Source organism: Octopus sinensis, linkage group LG6 (assembly GCF_006345805.1).
Source record: "Octopus sinensis linkage group LG6, ASM634580v1, whole genome shotgun sequence".
In the NCBI taxonomy this organism is placed as follows: domain Eukaryota; kingdom Metazoa; phylum Mollusca; class Cephalopoda; order Octopoda; family Octopodidae; genus Octopus; species Octopus sinensis.
In genome coordinates, this window is record NC_043002.1 from 117611967 (window position 1) to 117634671 (window position 22705).

A 22705-nucleotide genomic window follows, 5' to 3' on the forward strand; every position below is an offset into this window, starting at 1 on the left:
ATATATTTGCGTCAATATGTCTGAAGAATATTAAAAATTTTTTATTAAAAATTTTTTTCTTACAATGACATAATTTAGAAGAAAGACTGGTTTCGCGTTTAGCTTTTCAAATTTCTTACGACGTTATGTTTATCTTGAACAGAGTTATCTTTATGTTTATGTTTAAAAGAGTTCTAAATAAGGGGAGGTAATGAGTGATTTCTTCCGGTGTAAGGGAGATAATCGCTTAAAATTAAAAAAATTTTTTTTCCTTTCCCTTGGTGTGAATTTCTCTGTATCAGTATGTTGGCATGGTTAAGTCTGAGCTTGTACTTTTCAATGAAGAATGTTTCCTTGTTTAGTCTAATTTGTGTTGATGATCGGATAGCACATTGGTAAAATGGAAAGATTAAAAATTGTGGTAGTAGTTGTTTTGCGCATTTCTCCTTGTGCTCACTAAAGGGTATCATTCTGTATTCTGGGAATGCAATCTGTTATCGATGCAGTGTGCCTCTACGTCTGAGTGAAAGTCCCGTGGATCCCACGTAGTCTTGGTGGCAGCCCAAGCATTTTATGACATAAATTATGTTTTCAGAGGCACAAGTAAAGTTAGATTTGATCTTGAATTTCTGTCCCTCTTTAAAGAGGAATTCTGATCCTTGTAGCAGCTTTGGACATGTTGCACAGTTCGGTCTACCACATTTTTTTACTTTTGCATCCGTAATTTCAGAAAACAATTTTGCCTTTGTGAGAATCTTTTTAAGTGATTTAGGTTGTTTGTAGCTTTTAATGATTTGGTGTATGTTTAGAATTTCCTTTAATTTGGGGTCCTTATGAAGTATTGGTAAATTCTGTGTGATGATGGTGAAGGCTTCTTTGTTTCTGGGGTTGTATGTAGATATGTAAGGTAGTATTTTCGGGGAAGGTGTGTTGTTGTGTTGAACTTTTCTTAAAGTTTCTATGTTGATTTCTATTGCACGTCTGATCCTATCCTCTATGAGTTGAGCTGGGTAATGTCTGTCAATTAGGGTGTTTTTGAGTTCTTGCAGTCTAAAGTTCCTGGTATTTTGTTTTGACACTATTGTGCATATCCTTCTTGCAAGGTTGAAGGGGATGTTTGTTTTAGTGTGTCTTGGGTGGCATGAATTAAAAAGAAGGTATTGTTTGGCGTCTGTGGCTTTGTAAAAAATGTCTGTTTCTATTTTAAGGTTAATTTTTTTAATTAGTATATCTAAGAACGGGAGCTCCTTTTGGTTGTATTCCATTGTGAACTGTATATTTGGGTTTATGCTGTTCAGTAGGTTTTTAAATTTTAGGAGTTTATCTGTGTTTTCATTCCAGAGTATAAAACAATCGTCTAAGAATTGTTTCCACTTCTCTTTTATGTATTGAGAAAGGGGGTTTCCAAAGATTGATAAAGATTCCTGGTAAATGATTATTTCCATGTAGCCCATTGTTAGGTTTGCAATGACTGGTGCTGCCCTTGTACCCAAAGCAATTCCGGATTTTTGACGGTAAAATGTATTGTCAAACTTTAAGTGGTTATTATGTAGGATGAATTCAATTGATTTAGTAATGAATTCTTTACTGATCCTTTTTGGTATTTCTTCCAGAAATTGGTCCAGCCAGAACTGTATTGCCTCTAGTCCATAATTATGAGGTATACTGGTATACAAGTTAACTACATCAAATGAAACCAGGATTGTTTCTTCCTTGGCTTTTTTTGGGAGGTGGTTTAACATATCTAAGTCATCTCTGATATGGCTATCGATATGTTTAAGGAAGGGTTTCAGGAGGATGTCCATAAATAGACTTAGTCTGTGTGTTTCACAGGTTGGGCCAGCTACAATGGGTCGTAGTTTTAGGTCCCCCGGTTAGGTGTGTGTATGTATGTCTTTGGTGATTTTTTAATGGTTTCATTTATAATTTGGCTTTTATGGATTTTTGGCAGACCATAGAAAAGGCTAGGTTTGCATTTAAACTTTGTTAGGAAGTCAATCTCTTTGGTTGTTAGTTCCTTTTCATGGGTTTTAATTAGTGAAGATAGACTTTTCATTATTTTTTGTGGGGTGTAGTTGGTAATTTTTTCATAATGTAGGTCGTCATCAAGCAAGGAAATTACAAGATTTCTATAGTATGATGTATCCATTATAACAACTGCATTTCCCTTGTCTGCTTCCTTAATGGTTATATCCTCATCATTTTGAAGTTCTATCAGTTCCTTCCATTGTGTAGTGTTAAAATTTGAGTTAACTTTCTGTTTATGTATAGTATGGTAGGGAAAGTTCTCAATGTGGTTACAGAATTCATCAAGATCTTTATTTCAAGATCTTATATATATATATAAGATCAGAATTCATCAAGATCTTATTTCAAGATCTTATATATATATATATATTATATATATATATATACTTTATTTTACGCAGCAGAAAATTCAACAAAATCTGTTACTCTGAGTTTCTCGTTGCCGTTCATCAGACAGTTTTTGCTAGAAAAACTGTCTGATGAACGGCAACGAGAAACTCAGAGTAACAGATTTTGTTGAATTTTCTGCTGCTTAAAATAAAGCATATTACTCTACCACTGGTATTTGAGTACTCTTTTTTCCACCTTGTTTCACATTTATGTGTTTACTCCGGTATATATATATATATATAGAAAATAGTAAAAAGTGAAAAACTACAGAAGGCTTGTGTTAAAAGGTTAAAAAATATATATTTGAGTCAATATGTCTGAAGAATATTATAAATTTTTTTTTTCTTACAATTACATAGTTTAGAAGAAATGACCGGTTTCGCATTCAGCTTTTCAAATTTCTTACATCGTTATGTTTATGTTGAGAAGAGTTATCGTTATGTTTATGTTGAGAAGAGTTCTAGATAAGGGGAGGTAATAAGTGATTTCTTCCGGTGTAAGGGAGATAATCGCTTAAAATTTTAAGTGATTATCTCCCTTACATACAAACATAACGATAACTCTTCTCAACATAAACATAACGATGTAAGAAATTTGAAAAGCTGAACGCGAAACCGGTCATTTCTTCTAAACTGTCATTGTGAGAAAAAAAAAAAAAAAAATTTATAGTATTCTTCAGACATATTGACTCAAATATATATTTTTTAACCTTTTAAAACAAGCCTTCTGTAGTTTTTTCACTTTTTTCTATTTTCTATATATTCAACCACGTGCTTTCACAAACCAACTTTCTCATCTATATATATATATATATATATATATAACGTTATATAATTAGGGCTCAGTAAAATAATTTACTTTACCACATACTGAAACTTTTAGAAATAGCAGCCAAAAAGTTTTTTTAGTCATTTCTTCTACTATAAGAAAAATCTACCAGATCGTGTTTACTCAAAAAGTAAACACCATCTGGGAGATTTTTCTTATAGTAGAAGAAATGGCTAAAAAAACTTTTGGCTGCTATTTCTAAAAGTTTCAGTATGTGGTAAAGTAAATTATTTTACTGAGCCCTAATTATATAACATAATATTTTGAATATATCTTGAATGGTCCTTTTACATACTGAACACTACTTGGTAAAATTAATTAATAATTAATTGATTTTACCCTTTTATTATTGATAATATATATATATATATATATATATATATATATAATATGCACACACACACACACACAACACACACACACACACACACACCACACACACACACACACACTCACACACACACACACACATATATATATATATATATATATATATATATATATATATATACATACATACATAGTTTTACATAATTTTTATTTAATCTATTCTAAATACTGTTTTTCAAATAACAGCTGTGTATGCATACACACTTATACACATATATAAATATATCCATTGAATATTTTTTTAGAAATATGAAATGAAATTTCAAGAGAATGCTTTTCTTGTTCTCTTTTGTTTAAAAATCGTTAAGGGCGACACATGCCAAAATGGCTGCTTCAAGCTCGCACTTTTGATTTCATCTCTGGTTCTCGCACTTTTGATTTCATCTCTGGTTCTCTGTCGTTCACAGGGGAATTTTTAACAAAAGAACATAAGGATAAATGTTTCCTTCAAATTTACTCTTCATATATCCAAAAATATTCAGGCAGCAGATATTTCAAAAGAAAGCCAGGCTCTGTGTACCAGCTGATGAAGGGAAACGGAGTGGCTGTGTGGTAAGTAGCTTGCTTACCAACCACATTGTTCCAGGTTCAGTCCCACTGCGTGGCACCTTGGGCAAATGTCTTCTACTACAGCCTCAGGCCAACCAAAGCCTTGTGAGTGGATTTGGTAGACGGAAACTGAAAGAAGCCAATCATATATATGTTTATGTATATATATATATATATATATATATATATATGCATGTGTGTGTTTGTGTGTCTGTGTTTGTCCTCCCCAATATCGAAAAAAGAACTATGAGTACTTGAAATCGGAGCCTTTCAGTTATAATGTATTAAAGAATAGTCTGCATTTGTACTGAGTCCTGTAATTTATTGCTTCTGGTGAATCAACAGAAATTCACACACACACACACACACACACACTTACAATAAATTAATCCTCTGATTTCATTTTCTTCAAGCTATGCCAACAAGAGCGAACACATCGAACAGAACTCGAACGTTCCCTAAAAGGTGATACTGAAAGGATTGCACAAAGTCACAAACAAAGATACACCACTGAACTGCAAAATTTAGTTGATACCGTAAAGGTTCGTTATCAAATAAGATTCATTTCACAGTCTTAGTATCTATTTTATTTTATTTTGACATATAAGTATTTCTTTTCATTTATCAAACAGAATTCAACAGGACCAGACAGAGAATAGTGGTGTTGTCAATCGACCTGGTAGATATAGCAGCCAAATCTCCCTCAACTTACATCCTAACATCTTGCGAAGAAAGGGGCACATTATATAATGTGGTCCCATAAAGGAGTGGCATGGCTTAATGAACTAAACGATATAGAACAGAAAATGATTTTATTAGAACAATGTCATTACCTGTCTCCAAATATGTTTTTATAAGGTCAAAGGTTATGCTTGGTGCCTGCTCTTTGCTGGTATACAAACCTGTTTTGTCTGTACCAGACTTTATGAGCAAGGTTCAGATGGTGCTTTTTATGTGCCACCGGCACAGAAGCCGATCAAGGCAAGGGAGCTGGTATTGACCATGTTTGGCTGGTGCTTTTTATGTGCCACCAGCACGGGGACCACAACTACAATTTCCATTTGATTTCATTTTGGTGTTGATGTACTTGACTCAATAGATCTCCACAAGCACAGCATGTTACCCTACAATCCAAGGGTACTTTTTGAGTTGACTGGTTATGCGACACTGGTGTAGGGTACAGCTGTGATCTCACTTTATTTGATGGGTCTTCTCAGTCACAGCATATCTCCAGAGGTCTCTGTCTTTTGTCATTTCCTCTGTGTGGCCCAACATTCGAAGGTCATGCTTCACCACCTCATCCCATGTCTTCCTGGGTCTCCCTCTACCCTGGATTACTTCCACTGTTTGGGAGTGGCACTTCTTCTCACAGCTCTCTTCATCCATCTGTAGTACATGACCATACCAACGCAAATGTCTCTCTTGCACACCACATCTGATGCTTTTTATGTCCAACATTTCTCTCAGGGCGCCTACACTGTGTCGTGTGTGCTCACTGACATTACACATTCAGCAGTCACAGCCCATGTTTCACTGCTGTGAAGAATGGCAGTTCACACACATGCATCATACAATCTACCTTTCACTTTGAGCGAGAGGCCCTTTGTCACCAATAGGGGTAGAAGCTGTCTGAATTTTGCCAAGGCAATTCTTATTCTAGTGGTAATGCTCTCTGAGCATCCACCCCACTACTGACTTGGTCTCCTGGGCAGCGGAAACTATCAACTACTTCTTGTTTCTCCCACTAGCATGTGAGGGAATCTATTTTCTGAGCATCTGTGGTGTTTATTGCCCTTGTGCATCTACTGCACACGAAAGCTATCCTCCCTTGATGTTGCTGCACCTTTTATGCATCCATAGCTTACACTGGGTACATCTTATGGAGTTTCTATGGAGATACTTATTGATCAGACCATGTATGCTTAATGTATGCAATATTTATACACACTCATATGATGGCATGTGTATTTTGTATGTGTGAGTGTATATGTATATAGATGTGTGTGTGTGTATGTGCATGTGTGTGTATGTGTATATGTATATATATATATGTATATATTTATATATATATATATATCTTTATATATGTGTAGGTATATGTATACATATATATGTGCGTATATGCCTATATATGAATGGGTAGGTGTTGTATATACACATATCTATATATGTATATGTGTGTGTGTGTGCGTGTGTGTGTGTGTATATATATATATATGTGTGTGTGTGTGTGTTTATACACACATACACACACAAACACACACTACTAAATGTCACCACTCTGTTCTATTTTATTTTTGTTGCATATTACACACCTTTTTTTTCGGTTCTATGTGTTGGAGTAACTAGTAAATATTAAAAAATCAACACCAAGAAAGAAGAAATATTATTTACATATATTTATTCATTTGCCTGTCATGTAGTCAGATATACACTAGTAATTGTTGTGGCTGTGACAAGTTCGCTTGCTGGTTGGTAGTTAATAGTGTAGAAGTGACTGTCTGCCAGTAGAGAAGGAAAGAGTAAGGAATGCACAGTGCTGACTAGAAAGGAAGAAAGGATAAAGGTGGCATCATTTTTCTTGCAGCCAAAAGCTTCTCTTTTGTGTCAGCTATGACCAAGGATCAACACTTTCCCTTCAGCCTTCACTCGACATATAAATAGAACAGAGTGGTGACATTTAGTAGAGATGACCCGGAAGTTGTTCCTCTTCAATTCCTATTGAAAACAGCAGTAGCTTTGTTCAACTGAATACACTGAATCCTTGATTGGTTAAAATTACCTAAATATGACAACTTTAACATGAAATAACTTCTAAAATATGAAATTTTTTCAAAAATGTTGAAAATAAACCATGTTGAGCAGGATAAATTACACCAGTAAATGAAGTTTCAAACTGTTTAGTTAAAAAAAATTTTTTAATCTAGGAGTGAAACTGAACAGATCCCCAATCCCTCACTAAATAGCAATCCCCTCACAAGTTCATCTGGAATACCCCCTACAAACCTATGCAGTTTCAGAAGCCCAACCTCCTGTCCTTTAGATAACTGCTGTCTCACAAAAAACATACTTTATAAGTGCACAGTATCAACTGCTAACTGTAACTACATTTATATCGGATCATGTACCACCACCTTCAAAGCTAGAATGAACAACCGCTACTCCAGCTTCAAGTCCCAAACAAACTCTAGCAGAACATCATTATCTCAACTTATCAGTAAACTAATGCGTGATTCAACCCCTTACACCCTCAAGTGGTCCATAGTCACCCACGCCAAGCCTTACACCAGCTATAATAACAAGTGTGATCTCTGCATAGTCGAAGTCTTGGCTATTCTGCAATCCACTGATTGTCTTAATGAATGCAACGGTATAATATTCACCTGTAAACATCGGTTACTAAATCTATTCTCAAAATTCCAATAAATACAACCCCAACCCATGCTTTTTTCCCTATAACCTTCATAAATTCCCCTCTCATCCACCCTCACAACCACTGCATATTAAACCAGCAATTTTTTCCCCTTTAATTCCTTTATTGTCGATTACACACTTCCTTCTATTCCTTTCCTCACCACTTGAAATAAATTTCAACTGCCTCCCTTCCTATCTCCTCCCTCCATAAGCTTACAAGTGCATCCGCCCACATACACCTCCAACACATCATGTTGTAAACATGCTGACCACACACTATATACTTTCCTCTAGTGACAAAACATATTGTAGCTGCCAAAAATTCTTCCCTTCTCTTTCTTACCTTCCTCATGCATATATATTTTCTTTCTCCCCCTTGATCAGAAACATCTCCCCACCATCCCCTCCTCCATTCATTTTCCTCTCTTAACCCCACTCACCTACTAATTTTAGTGATTTGGCCAAAAAATCCTTTTCAATGTCACCAGCCAAATAACAGTACATAAATCCCTCACTCTTGCTTTATTCATACACACTTTCTTTCTCCCCCTTGACCAAAAATATTTCCCCTCCCTCTTCCCTCCTACTGATATTTTCTTCAACTGCCAATCCCTTTACTGAATTCTGTGATCCAGCCAAAACAGCTTCATTATTTTAATACCAGTCAACTGACCTTCCTTAAATCCCCCCTTCCTCTCACTCCCCTTTATTTTCCTCTTTCTCTTATTCTAATACTTATTTTTCCCTACATTTATATACTCCTCTCATACTGTTCTCCAGCAGGAATTTTCTAAAATGCAGGACAGGGATTTTCAGACCATATCTGCATTTTCGAAAATTTTTGCTGGTTTTTTGGAATTTACATGATGACACCACAGCTGGAAACCAATAGCCAAGGTTGAAGGGAGACAATCGTTTACCTTCGTGGTGATTTGCTGACTGCAAGATGGTAGCACAGCCAAAGACTGATGGACAATGGCAAAGGGAGAGTATCACCTAGGGTTTTACCCTTAAAAACAAAGCTTTTCCTCCTCCATATTTTAAAGAGGTCTCAGCCCAGCAGTGTTTGGAGTCTGAAGATATGCCATAAGGCTAAACCCCTTTTCAGGGTAACTCCATAAACTGGCTTACCCCACTATAATATATATATGTGTGTGTGTGTGTGTGTATATGTATTCTTTTATTCTTTTACTTGTTTCAGTCATTTGACTGTAGCCATGCTGGAGCACCACCTTATAAATGTATATAAAGTTTTTATATTTCTCTTTAAAGGCAGATAAATCGAAAACTAAAGAAACTCTACAAAAGCTAAACGAAGGGATTCAGTTGTTGGAGCAGACTTTTGATAATAATAAGAAACGACTGGAGAAAATTGTTTCAGCAGAGATCCACTCCAGGTTATGATTAAGATATACATTATTCAGTCTCAGAAAGCTTCTTATGGCTGTGCCTTCCAGGTTGTTGCTCATTCTAGGGAGAGTACCTCTAAGTGGTTACATGATGAGCTAGGGCTAGAAATATTCCTTTCTATTATAAGCACAAGGCCTGAAACTTCAGGGGAGAGGGGCCAGTCGATCAGATCAAATCCAGTACGCAACTGGTACTTAATTTATTGACCCCCAAAAGAATGAAAGGCAAAAATCAACCTCTGCAGAATTTGAACTCAGAACGTAGTGATGGGCAAGATACCTATTTCTTTACTACCCTCAAGGGGCTAAACACAGAGAGGACAAACAAGGACAGACAAATGGATTAAGTCGATTATATCGACCCCAGTGTGTAACTGGTACTTATTTAATCGACTCTGAAAGGATGAATGCAAAGTCAACTTCAGCGGAATTTGAACTCAAAACGTAGCGGCAGATGAAATACCGCTAAGCATTTCGCCCGGCGTGCTAACGTTTCTGCCAGCTCGCCGCCTTCGATGGGCTAGAAATATTAGCCAAATAGTAACTATATGACTACTTTTTACCTCTTTTTACCTTCTTTTCTTCTTTTCTGTCATTGGACTGTGGCCATGCTGGGGCACTGCCATGAAGCGTTTACTCAAATAAATTGCTCCCAGTATTTCTTAAGTCTGATAATCATCTCATTGATCTCTTTGCTTAACCTGCTAAGTTACGGGGGACGTAAACAAACCAACAACAGTTGTCAAGTGGGCGGGAAGAGAAACATACACACATGCATACATATACTTACACATAAGATGGGATTTCACACAGCCTCCGTCTACCTAATTGACAGTGGTTGGCCCAGGGTTATTGTAGAAGACACTTGCCCAAGGTGTTGCACAGTGTGACTGAACATGAAACCACATGATCATAAAGCGAGCTCCTTAACCACATGGCCATGGTTTATTTCATTTTATTTTATTGCTAAAAGAAATAGTATATTTTGATCTGAGAGATATTTGACCATTAATTGTAGCATGTTGAATGACCACATAGGGGATTCTTAAATGGCTACTTATTTTGAGATATGTGAATTGAAGCATTGATCACGTGCCATCTTCTTAAAGAAAAGGAAATAACATAAGGTAGCCCTGGAAACCCCTAAAATGCGTGGCTGATATTCCTGTATGCATCTGCATGTGTATATTTTCGGACAGATGAGTTAATCGTAGCATGTATGCATTTTTACTGAATTCTTCCTTTATTTGTTTTCTGTTGTCATTCTTTTTCTTTGTTTCATTTCTTTGTTTCATATGTCTCTTTAATTTTTACATATATAATCTATAAATTTTTCTTGTTTTTTTTTTTTGTAGAAAAACACACGAGAAAGCCACCACTGACAAATTTTATGAAGTACAAGAGAAAATTCAAATTGCCACAATACACATTCAGCAAAACCTTGGAGAGGTCAAAGGTCGTTTGGAAGATTATATGAACAAAGTAAGTGAATCATGTTCTTCTTTACTGAAGTGAGTTCTCAGCAACCCACATCTCACACACACACACACACACACACACACACTCTCTCTCTCTCTCTCTCTCTTTCTCTCTCACTCTATTTTCAATACAATTCTTATGTGTTTCTCTGATAAAGAGGTCAGTCCAAAACGTTAGAATTATCATTTTTTTTATCATAGGGGAAACACTTATCCTATTCTGTTACCTTTTAGTGATTTTTTACAAGACAAATCAATACTGTTATCTCGGCCATAAGTGTTTTTACTTTATACATTATTCATTGCAGCTCGTCAGCTTGTGTCCAATATCAAAATTAGTCACTTGCTCCTGTGGTCTTGTTACACTTTTATGTATACACTGCACATGCCAGCATTTGGTATGAAGGCAACCTATTGACTGAGTCATAAGAGGGTTGCTTAAAATGTCTCGTGGCATTTGTTCCAACTCTCTATGAACTATGTTCAAATCCGACTGAGGTCAACTATGTTTTTCATCCTTTCAGGATTGATAAAATTAAATTACTAGTCCAGGTTGGTGGATTAGTGGAATTTTTAGAGCTTTGGGTAGAATGCCATAAGGTATCTGTTTTGGCTTTGTGAATTATGAGTTCAAGTCCTACCCTGCCACTGAGAAAAGTGGTGCTCCTGCCAAGAGTTTTGGCTGAGAAAATATCAGCAATTTGAAAAATAAAAAGCTACAGGAATTTAATTTCCAGGATTCGATCAGAAGATCAACTTCCCATCATCATCACCATGTATGTCAGTGTTTAGAACAAAATTAAAACCTTAAAATAATCACCTCTGAACCAGGATTCCTTTAAATACTAAGTATAATATTTGATTGTTAATGTCATATGGTTTACATCAGTGTTCCACAACTGGCATCCCGCTGCACACTGCTGTGCTACAAGACGTTGCTAAGTGAGCTGCAGTGTAACCTGAATGTAATTTTTTCCCTATACTTTTAGTTATATTTTTAGTTCAGGTGTGTCACCGAATTTTGAAAAGGATATAAGTATATCGCAAGCAAAAAAAGGTTACAGAACACTGGTTTAGATCAACTTTGCTCATGATAGAAAACAGCATAAAATACTTAGCTTGCTCCTATGATCCTACCAATCAATGTTAATAGTCAGGTTTTATTAAAATAATAATGGTTTCAGATTTTGATATATGACTAGCAGCTTTAGAGAGAAAAGGTTAGTCAATTACTGTGACTCTAGCACTAGACAGGTAATATATTTTATTGTCACCGATAGGATGGAAGAAGTTTTAGTGAAGAGTGAATACTGCTACAGATTAAGTAAGATTGAAAACATGGATAAAGGATCTATAAGCTCTGATGCGGTCAGTAATTGAATTTTAACTTAAAAAGTGGTAGAAAAACACTGTTACTGAAGACAACATGAAAAGATGTTTACAGCATAATTCTTCTAGTCATTGAGATGTTGGAGCTGTAAGCTTTCAGTCAGACTCTTACACCACTGTGACTGTTGCAGTATCATCCTTATTGCCTTGTAGAAATCTTTATAATGTTGATTGATAACTCTTATATGACTTTAAAATATGCTGAAAAAATTCCCATTTGCTGAACCAAAACCAACATTTGTAACCCATTGCTGTAGTCTTACACAGCGAGTATAAATTCAAACCTACATTTTGGTGTATGTGTATGTGTGTGTGTCAATCTGGTTTTCATAATTATGAAGTAACGATATATTATTTGATATCAGAAAGAAAATCATGATACATTAAGTTTAACTTTCCATTTAAATTCATTAAGGGGATTCCAAGCAAAAAATATTGTGGTTTGTTCTGTTTTTGATTAGTCAAATGCCTGAATTACTTTCTTATATATGTGCTTCACAGATCCAGAAGGAAGTGCTCGATATTATCCAGGAAAAAACAGATGCTACCACCCGAGCTCTGGCCGATCTTGATGCTCGATTAAATTTAGAGAAGGAAAGGATACAGAATGTCGAAGAATCAATTGAAGAACAAATAGCAAATGTAAGTTACATATTCAAATATTAATGATGTATATCATTAAAATATATCACGAGACTTATATGAAAGTACATCTATCCTCGTTTATCACTGATTCATTCTTCACTGAGCCGGGATAACATGGTACACTCAACTGTTACATGTCACCAGTCAGTGATCAGACAGCAAAAGCATGTTCTAGCAATCAACAATCTCCAATACTCAAGACAACTTGGGATTTCAGCATGTAAACTATTTTACCCATGTTTTCTATTATTCATTTATCACTGATACTGATTCATTTAAACAGTGTTTTGTTTTGTTTACCAAACACCCATGATAAACAAGAACAGATGAACCAGCAAAATATGTTGCTGTTATTTTCGTCATTATATAGTCCTAGATCAGCCCTAAACAAGCAGACTTATTTTAAAATGTGTTCCAGCCACAAGGTCACTCTGTTAATGTAGCATTCATTTATTTAAGATGGTAGGGAACAGAAGACAAGCAGGAGTAGAAGATTGTTGTAGACACAACAAAGGCGAGAAACAGAAAAGAATGTTCCCCAAAAAATGAAAACCCTTCAAGAGAATGCAAACAAAAAGATGTGACTATGAATTTCCACAGGTCTTTGCGTAAAACAGCGAAGAACTGAAAGAGCCACTAAACAAATTAAAGGCAGAGGAAGGGAATCTCAAAGTGTTGATTGAGGAGATAATCTCCAATTCTCTGGAACATTCAACAAAATGGGAAGATAATGAAGAACTAGAGGGAAGAGGAGGGAAATTTCTTGCCGAGTCCAACACCAAAGATGCTTATGGGTACCTTTGGGCTATATCAGTTTTAAGCTGTGGTTGGCAGCCAATGTCATGAGTTATTCTGGCCCCACTTAACTATTCTATCTTCTCCTGTATGCAGTTTCTGTTTTCAAATTTATCTCCAGCAAGTTCACCACTATCAATTCACTGCAGGGCAAATTTGCCGTTATCCTTTCACCGCAGGGTAAGTTCTTTGTCATCAATTCACTGTTTTTGTTTGTTTTTTCTTATAATTTCTCAGTAAACATTTCTTGTGGTGAACTTTCATCACAGCGTACTTTCTTCACGTTGAATTGATGGCAGTAAACTCTCCTATGGTGATTTGATGGCGCTGAACTTACCTGTAATCTTTCAAATATCTTGTTTTAATTATTGTGTTTCTATATATATATTAATATATTTGATATGCATTTTCTTTAAATTCTATCAACTTTTTATATGTTCATTGCATCACATCCTGACCCTAGCCCTGACCCCTCATCACATTTGACAAGCTTTCAATGCATCCCATTTCCACACCTTCCTGTAAACTACATGTTTCATCGTTTTATTGTGTGTGTGTGCGTGTGTGTGTGTATATGTATGTATGTATGTATGTATGAATGAGAGTCATTAGTCAGACAAAATGCTTTGCAGTATTTACTCTGGCTCTTTACGTTCTGAGTTCAAATCCTGGTGAGATCAACTTTGCCTGTCAGTCTTCCAGGGACAAGAAAATAAATTACCAGGTCAAGTATTGGCTTCGATGGTTATCGACTAACCACACCCTCTCCTCAAAACTACAAGCCTTGTGCCTTAATTAAAATCCATTTTTACATGATTGTTTTCATTACTTTCAGGTTCTGAAAAACATTCCAAATCCTGAGGTAATTCTTTATTGTTTCTTTTTTATTTTGAGGGCATGGATTAACAGAATCATAAGAGTTCTGAGTTCAAATCCTAACAACGCCAACTTTCCCTTTCATCCTTCTGGCATTCATAGAATAAAATACCAGCCAAGAATTGTGGTCAATTTAATCATCTGCTCCCTCCCTGCCATGTTTCTGGTCTTGTGCCTCGGTAGGAAACTATCATTCGACTTAATTTCTCATCAATGCAACTTTGTTAATTACTTTTTCAGTTAATTTATAGATAATAATGTTGAGTTATAGCATATCAGGTCGATAGTGAGTTGGTCTTCTGATTTAAAAGTACACAGTTCGCATTTAGAAGCCTGATGTTAACTGCCTTAACAAAAAAGCAAAATGTGCACACACATATATTGTACACATACATGCATGCACCCACACAAAAACAAGCATACATATGCACGTAGACGTAAGCGTATACATATATGTATACATATAAAGAATAAGATCATATAAATGCTCATACTACACCTTATAATTGTAAAATTTTCATATTTTTAATAAAATACTTGTAGTAGTAAGCTACAAATTTGATGTGAAGAATCTTTATTAGAAATCAAACTTTGGACCCCGCACCAAAGTAAAACTGTTCTAATTGAACTCAACCTTTCTCTTATACATACATACATACATACATACATACATACATACATACATACATACATACATGCATGCATGCATGCATGCATGCATGCATGCATGCACAGGTGTGGTTGTATAGTAAGAAACTTGCTTCTCAACCACATGATTCTGGGTTCAGTCCTACTAAGTGGTACCTTGGGCAAGTGTCTTCTACTATAGCTTCAGGCCTACCAAAGCCTTGTGAGTGGAGTTGGTAGATGGAAACTATAAGAAATCTGATGTGTATATATATATATATATAAATGTATGTGTACAAATAGTACAGAAAAAATAAATAAATAGTTACCAGGGTAGCAAAAATTCACGTACGTGCCAAGGATGTTACAGCCTACTTATAAAGGTAGAAATTCTAGGGTTAAGTGAAATCTTTTTCTATAACAGATAAATTAAGAAATGGAGTTAAACGCAGGTGTTATTCAACTCCATTTCTTAATTTATATATATACATATATATTGGTAAAACGGTAAGATAACAAAAGAAAGAAAGAGACCTCAATATAAATAGAGGAAATAGAGGAAATTTATCTATACAATAATATGTTACATTACTCGATAGTCAAGATAAAACTCGGAGTTTCAGATGCCGAAGTGGGAATCCACAACACCATCTCTTTGGTTATCTGGCTAGATAACCGAAGAGATGGCATTGTGGATTCCCACTTCGGCATCTGAAACTCAGAGTTTTATCTTGACTATCGAGTAATGTAACATATTATTGTATATATATATATATATATATATATATATATATAAAACACAGAATGTGTGTTTGTCATGTCATTATAACTCGATATCCACCCAACCAATTTTAATGAAACTTTACACATGTATTACAGAGGGTTAGGGTTGTGTCATGGGCCAAAAAAATTTCAACTTCTTGCCTAATGCGGGCCCAGAGGCAGATAAACTGCATTTTTAAAGCATTTTCGCAGCATTAAGGCATTAAGAGTATCCAGTAACTTTCCTCCAAATTTGCAACAAACATTAATCAGGCTCTTCAAATTGATGTTGACTAAAAAAAATTTCCGACACCAACCATGCTCCCTTCCCCCCAAATGCAGATTAATCAGATTTGAGTATACAGCACTGGGTTTTATCTTTGTTTTAGGCCATTTTCTGACAATAAAATATTGACACTATTTATGCATTATAACTAGCATATATTTCATGAAAGCCTTTTGGTCCATTTTGGCAGAGGAAATGAGAACATTAAAATTTTTATCAGCGCCCTGTTGTTACTATCCCATGCACCACTGGGCCATGTCCATGTGTGTACAGCTGAGTAAAGGCACAACAAACCCATTCATCCGTTCTCCAGAAGTGCCCTGTTGGTGTTTTACGTTTCCAATTCTGTGCAACACAGCATGGCCTGGCAGCATGTCTGCTTTCTATGTCATCCATGTCTGAACTATATAATGCAAAATGTTCATATGAAAAAACAAACAAACTGTTGTGGCTCACAGCTATTTGAGTTTGACCACGTGACCACTTCCAAAAGCTACGCTCACCACCTGCAATTACCCACCTCCGCTTAGTTGGACAAGTAAATACAGGATGTCCCAGAATTAATGATGATTTGAGTGAAATCAGATACATTTTCGTAAAACACACTTTTATTTATGTTTATCATGTTTAATATGTGTTAAAAGTGTATAAATTTTGTTTAAAATTTCATTTTCATTCCTGTTGGACCCCTCTTATTTGTCCATGACAGCATTTTTTCAATTTGGCAGCAATCATTTTCTTTACCTCCATACCCAAGATGGAGCAATTGTTTAGCTGAGCTTAAAGAGCACATTCAGTTAGCAGTGCAGGAGCTAACTTCTGAAATGCTTCAAAGTGTGTTTTGCAATGCTAAGGAGAGACTTGAAGTATGCAGGGATACAGACATATTGAAAATTTCCTATAAAAGTTTGATGTAAGATTTATAAATCTATTTGTTTTGGTAATAAACATAAAACTCTGTCAGTTTTTTTTTTTTAAATATGCTCAATTTCATTGAAACAGATAGTTAATTGTTCGACAGAAGCCCTTCAAGGTGATGCTCCAGCATGGGTGCAATCAAATAACTGATACAAGTAAAAGATAAAAAAAAAATAAGCATGCAGAACACTTCTCTACAGTAGTTTCCATCGGCCATATCGTTCTTATTCTATCTTGGCAGGACTTGAAGCAGAAAGTTGAAATTAATGAACACCAAATTTCTCAAATCAGCCAAACCCAGGAAGATTATACTAAAGAATTAAGAGGCTATAAAAGGCAAATAGAAAATTTCCCGAATGAAGTAAGTAATACATATTCACTTACATATACGTCTGCTTCCTTGGTTTTATTTTACCAGTTTTTGTGAAATTTAGACAGTATCAAGAGAGTAGTTTTGTATGCATGCGTGTGTGTGTATGTATGCATGCGTGTGTGTGTGTGTATGCATGCGTGTGTGTGTATGCATGCATGTGTGTGTATGTATGCATGCATGTGTGTGTATGCATGCGTGTGTGTGTATGTATGCATGTGTGTGTGTGTGTGTAAAAAACAGGGAGTTTGGTAGCCAGAAAAGCATCTTGCTATATAAACCTTGCCTTGACCAGTTCTGTCCGATTCATGCAAGCACAGGAAATGCAGATGTTAAAGTGAGGATGAGAATGATGGTGGTGGTGGTGGTGGTGGTGGTGGTGGTGGTGGTGGTGTGTGTGTGTGTGAAGGTGCATGGCTCAGTGGTTCGAGCATCAAGTTCACAATCATGAGGTAGTGAGTTTGATTCCTGGACTGGGCTGTATGTTGTGTTTTCTTGAGCAAGACACTTTATTTCACATTGATCTAGTTGACCCAGCTGCAGAAATGAGTTGTCACTGGTGCCAAGATGTGTCAGCCTTTGTCTTTCCCTTGGATAACATTGATGGCATGGAGAGGGGAAACTGGTATGCATGGCTGACTGCTGGTCTTCCATAAATAACCTTGTCCAGACTTGGGCTTCCAGTAGTAACTTTCTAGGTGCAATCCCATGGTCATTCATGATCGAAGGGAGTTTTACCCTTTGTGTATGTGTGTGTGTGTGTAAGCATGTATGTATGTTCTCTTCTGTAGAAAACTTGCCTGAACGAGTTCTGTCTGATTCATGCAAGCATAGGAATGTGGATGTTAAAAGGAGGATGAGGATGATTCCAATGATATATATATATATAATATATATATATATATATATATATACATATACATACATACATCTATGCACACACACATATTAGGTTGTCCTGAAAGTTCCGAGCATTTTTAATATTCAAAAAGGGTTATAAGTAATTGATCTTTCAATAAATTTTATTCAATGAAATAATTTCTATTATTATTAATGACCTTTGCCCATCAATCAGGCAATTTAAAATATTCCATCAAAATAAAATTTGACTGGTTTTGAAGAAAAAAAGTTATCCAGATGCATTTTGACTCCATCTAAATCGTTAACTGTTTTTCCTTGCAATGAGTTATTTAGAAACAAAGACAAATAGTAGTTGGATGGCACAATATCAAGAGAATACGGTGGATGGAGTAAGAGATCCTGGTCAAGTTCTTGTAACTTTGGGTAACCAAAGTCACAGGTGATCGGGCACTTTACAATTAATGGTCTTTCTTGTTGGCAATCTCTGGCCTCAATTCTTTGATTTTTTGGTTCAAATTAGCCAGCTGACGACAGTACACTTTACAATTAATGGTCTGGTTTTGTGGGAGAAGCTCATAATAAATAATTCCTTCATGATCCCACCAAACAGAAAGCATAACATTTTTGGCATGAGTATTCATCTTTGGTTGCTGTTTTGGGGTATTCTTATGCAAACTCCAGGATTTTTTCTCACTACATTTTCGTACACAATCCATTTTTCATTGCCAGTAACAAGTTGTTTCAATAAAGGTATACTTTGAACAGTTTATTCACCTACAGCAACATCACCATAAACTTTACAAATGCTTTTGCAAGTCTTTGCAATATTTTCTGTTTTTTTAAAAAAAGAAAAAGCATTGCAACGTGAATATGAAATTTTGGTTATCCATTTCAAATGTCAATAACAGGTAATCAGAATGAAAGATAAATCTATTTTTAGTCAGGAACAAAGAAGAGATGTACTTCAAGTAAAAGTTTTAACTGTGTTATATTTCAGGTGTGTTCAATGAAGCGTTAAAAGATTCAGCTTAAAAAAATGCTCAAAACTCTTCAGATAACCTAGTGTGTGTGTATATATATGTGTGTGTGTGTGTGTGGTCATCTGGTTGGGATGAAAGATTCAATGATACCAAAACAACTCTTTTATGGGGAGTTAGCTAAAGGAGAATGACCTCCACATAAACCAAGAAAAAAGGTATAAAGACTTACTGTTTCCTTGAAAGATGCTAGCATCTCTCCTGACACATGGGAGGGCATAGCTACTGACCATAGCAGGTGGAGAAGGATTGTACATGAGGGGACAGCTACTTTTGAGAAATCTCGAGTTGCACATGAGAAAGGAGGGAAGGCATCGTTGTTGCACTTCCAGACAATAAGGGTCTTCCTATGATGCTGACATGCAGTGTCTGTGCAAGACCCTCCCTCAGTAAAGCTGGACTCAAGAGTCATCTTCATAGTCATAAAGCGAGACTGATGATTGACTACTAGGCCGCTGGTGGTCGTGTTACACACCATACTAATCATATCTATCAGGCATGTGGAAGGGTGTGTGATTCAGTAGGAGGACTTAAACAAAATGCAAAGGCACATGAAGCCCAATTACAATTACAGCTGGGTATTGCTGCCAATTCTGTCCAAGACATTTTAGGTCTTTAGCTGGGCTAAAAAGTCACATTTGATCACAGCACCTTAACAGTTAAGCTTCGTGCATTTGCCATACTCGATATATATATATATATATAATGGGGGTAAAGACCCCCTTCAATCACAAATGACCATGGGATTGTACCTTGTCTTTCTGTAAGGAAGGAGCCGTTTTCTAATAATGACACAAAGCTCCATCATTTGAATGTAAATAACAAAAGCAACGTCACATTTTGAACTTGAGGTATGTCATGTATATTTTTCTTTTTACATTTTGTAATGTGTGTGGTAGTTGGTTGATTTCTTTTTCTGGAAACCCCAGCTTTTCCAGATTGTCATCCATATATGTATGTATGAATGTATACATGCATCCATCTGTGCATGTATGTATGCATGCATTTATATATATTTGTATTTATGTATGTATGCCTGCATATATGCATGCATGCATACATGTATTATGTATTTATGTATGCATGTATGTATGTATGTATGTATGTGAGTATGTATGTGAAGGAGTGAGGGAGTGAGTGAGTGTGTGTGTGTGTGTGTGTATGTGTGTACATGGTTTTGTATTTAAGGTATTCGGCTCACGATTGTTAGGTTGTGAGTTCATTTCTATATGATGCATTGTGTCCTTGAACAAGACACTTTATTTCTCATTGCTCCTGTCCACTCAGGTGGCAAAAATGAATTGCACCTGTAATTCAAAGGGCCTGTCTTGTCACAGACTGTGTCACACCAAACCTCCCTGAGAACTACATTAGAGGTATGCATATTTGTAGAATGCTGAGCTGCTTACCCGTTAATTTCACAAGAAGGCTGTTCCATTGATTAGATCAACTGAAACACTTGCCCTCGCAACTGATGGAGTACCAGCTATGTATATGTATTTATGTGTAGATCTTCAATATGTGTCCTCTTTTAATTTATACAGATCTATTCCCTTGATGAACGATTAAAACTTCTTAAAGCTGAGATAGAAAGCCGAGTGAGTACAGAGGCTCAGATAAGGTAAACCAGTACTTTTCTCAATTCTTCTTTGCCATTTGTCCTTGTGTCTCTATCTACTTTAGACAATTTTAATGATGAATGAAATTTGTAAATATATTGCACAAAATAAAGATAATGCAATGCGAAAAATGGCACAGTGCCAGATTAAATTCTTCACATTTTCCAGTATTATATGTCGGACTTAATTTAATTATTTGCGTTATTTATTTTCCTGCGTCTATCCTTTGAACTGAAAATCTTTTGATGAAATTGCCTTTCATTAGTTCAGGATTAGTATAATAAAAAGTTGCCATTCATATACTGGATTGATTCAATCAACTATATGCCCTCCTCTGCAAGTCTTTGGATGTGTACCAATATAAGGGCTGGGTATTTTGACTGGTTAGAAGCACATATCTGTTAATAACGCCTTTTTACAGAGCACAAGACAAGAAATTTGATAGGGAAGATGATAATTGCATATATCATCTTTACTACTTGGTTGTTACCTATTATATTGACTCCAAAAGTATCAAAAATAAAATTGGCCCCGGAAGGATTTGAACTCAGAATGTAAAAGGACACGAGTATATCCAACCACTTGACTGTTCCTGCCAAGTATCATTTGTTACTTTTATTTACCTCCAAAACTTATTTTAACTGCGATTAAAACATGTAGATTAAAATATAAAACATAAATTCTTCACTCTCTTCAGATCAGAATATATTTGTTCACATTTAATTCTTCACACTGTTTAGTTTCCTACTTCTATAAAAATCTGTTTAGGTTTCTACATCTATTCAGATTAAATTTCACGCTTTAATTTTTCTTTCCTACGTCTATCTTGATTAAATTCTTCCCTCTATTTAGTTTCTTTCCTATGTTTGTCCAGATTGAATTCTTCGTTCTCTTTAGTTTCCTTTATATGTCTTAATCAAATTCTCCTATCTTTTTAGTTTCCAAAGTCTGTACATATTTTGAATTCTACTCTCTAGTTTTCTATGTCTGTCTACATAACAATCTTTTCTCTGTTTATTTTCCTCCATCAACCTCGATTAAATTCCTCAATTTATTTAATTTCCTACATCTGTTTAGGTAAAAAAAAAAAAAAACTACATTCCATTCAGTTTTGTATGTAAGTGTCCAGACTAAATTCTTCTCTTAAGTTCCCTGCGTCTATCCAAAATACTTCTCCTTGTTCAGTTTCCTGAATCTGTCCCAATTTCTCAATTAAACTGTTGCTTCTATTTAGTTTTGTACGTCCACCCACATTAAACTCTTCCCTCTAGTTTCCAACATCTATCCAGATAAATATATAGCCCTGTGTCATGTAGTCTTGTACAAGTATAGTAAATCATTATTTCAAATTAAATTGCTGTTAGAGCTAACTTTCAATCCAAGCAAAAATAATCAAAACATGAGAAGGCAAAAGATATGCCGTCGATAAACAACAGCATTGTAAAGGCTTTGACGTTAACTTAAATATATTCACTATATATAGGCACAGGTTCCACAGGGTTCCAGGTTCAGTCCCACTGTGTGGAAACTTGAGCAGGTGTCTTCTACAATAGTCTCAAGCTCACCAAAGCCTTGTGAGCGGATTTGGTAGACTGAAACTGAAAGAAGCTTGTCGTGTGCGTGTGTGTCTTTGTGCCTATGTTTGTCCCCCACCAGTGTTGGTATGTTCACATCCCTGTAACTTAGCAGTTCAGCAATAGAGACTGATACAATAAGTACCAGGCTTAACAGAAAATAAGTACCGGGGTTGATTCAGTAGATTAAAAATTCTTCAAGGTGGTGCCCCAGTATGGCCACAATGACTGAAACAAGTAAAATATAAAAGATATATTAATCAGTCATCTGGTTACTGTAGTTGCTTTATGATGTGATATTTTTCTTTGATTTTAGACTTGAAAATATAGAGAAAATTCAGCAGCAACTCGCCTCTATGCCAAAACAGTCTGCTCAACAACCTATTGTACCATATGCTACAGAAAAAGACATAGAAAATGTAAGTATCAGAAAGAAGAACTATCTCGAGCTATCTTTCCTCCTCTCGCTATTCCCTGCCCT

At 35.7% G+C, this 22705-nt stretch overlaps 1 protein-coding gene across 5 annotated transcripts in view; it reads left to right on the forward strand.

Annotated features, from left to right (window-relative positions):
- Nucleotides 1-22705, forward strand: part of LOC115213340 (coiled-coil domain-containing protein 154-like) — a 182276-nt gene that overhangs the window by 133253 nt on the left and 26318 nt on the right. For all 5 annotated transcript variants that reach the window (XM_036504289.1, XM_036504290.1, XM_036504291.1 and 2 more), the window contains exons 7-14: nt 4578-4706; nt 8851-8975; nt 10343-10469; nt 12356-12496; nt 14130-14156; nt 17005-17124; nt 20576-20652; nt 22541-22643. In XM_036504289.1, coding sequence (XP_036360182.1) covers nt 4578-4706; nt 8851-8975; nt 10343-10469; nt 12356-12496; nt 14130-14156; nt 17005-17124; nt 20576-20652; nt 22541-22643 — 849 coding nt within the window. The remainder of the gene's footprint in view (nt 1-4577; nt 4707-8850; nt 8976-10342; nt 10470-12355; nt 12497-14129; nt 14157-17004; nt 17125-20575; nt 20653-22540; nt 22644-22705) is intronic.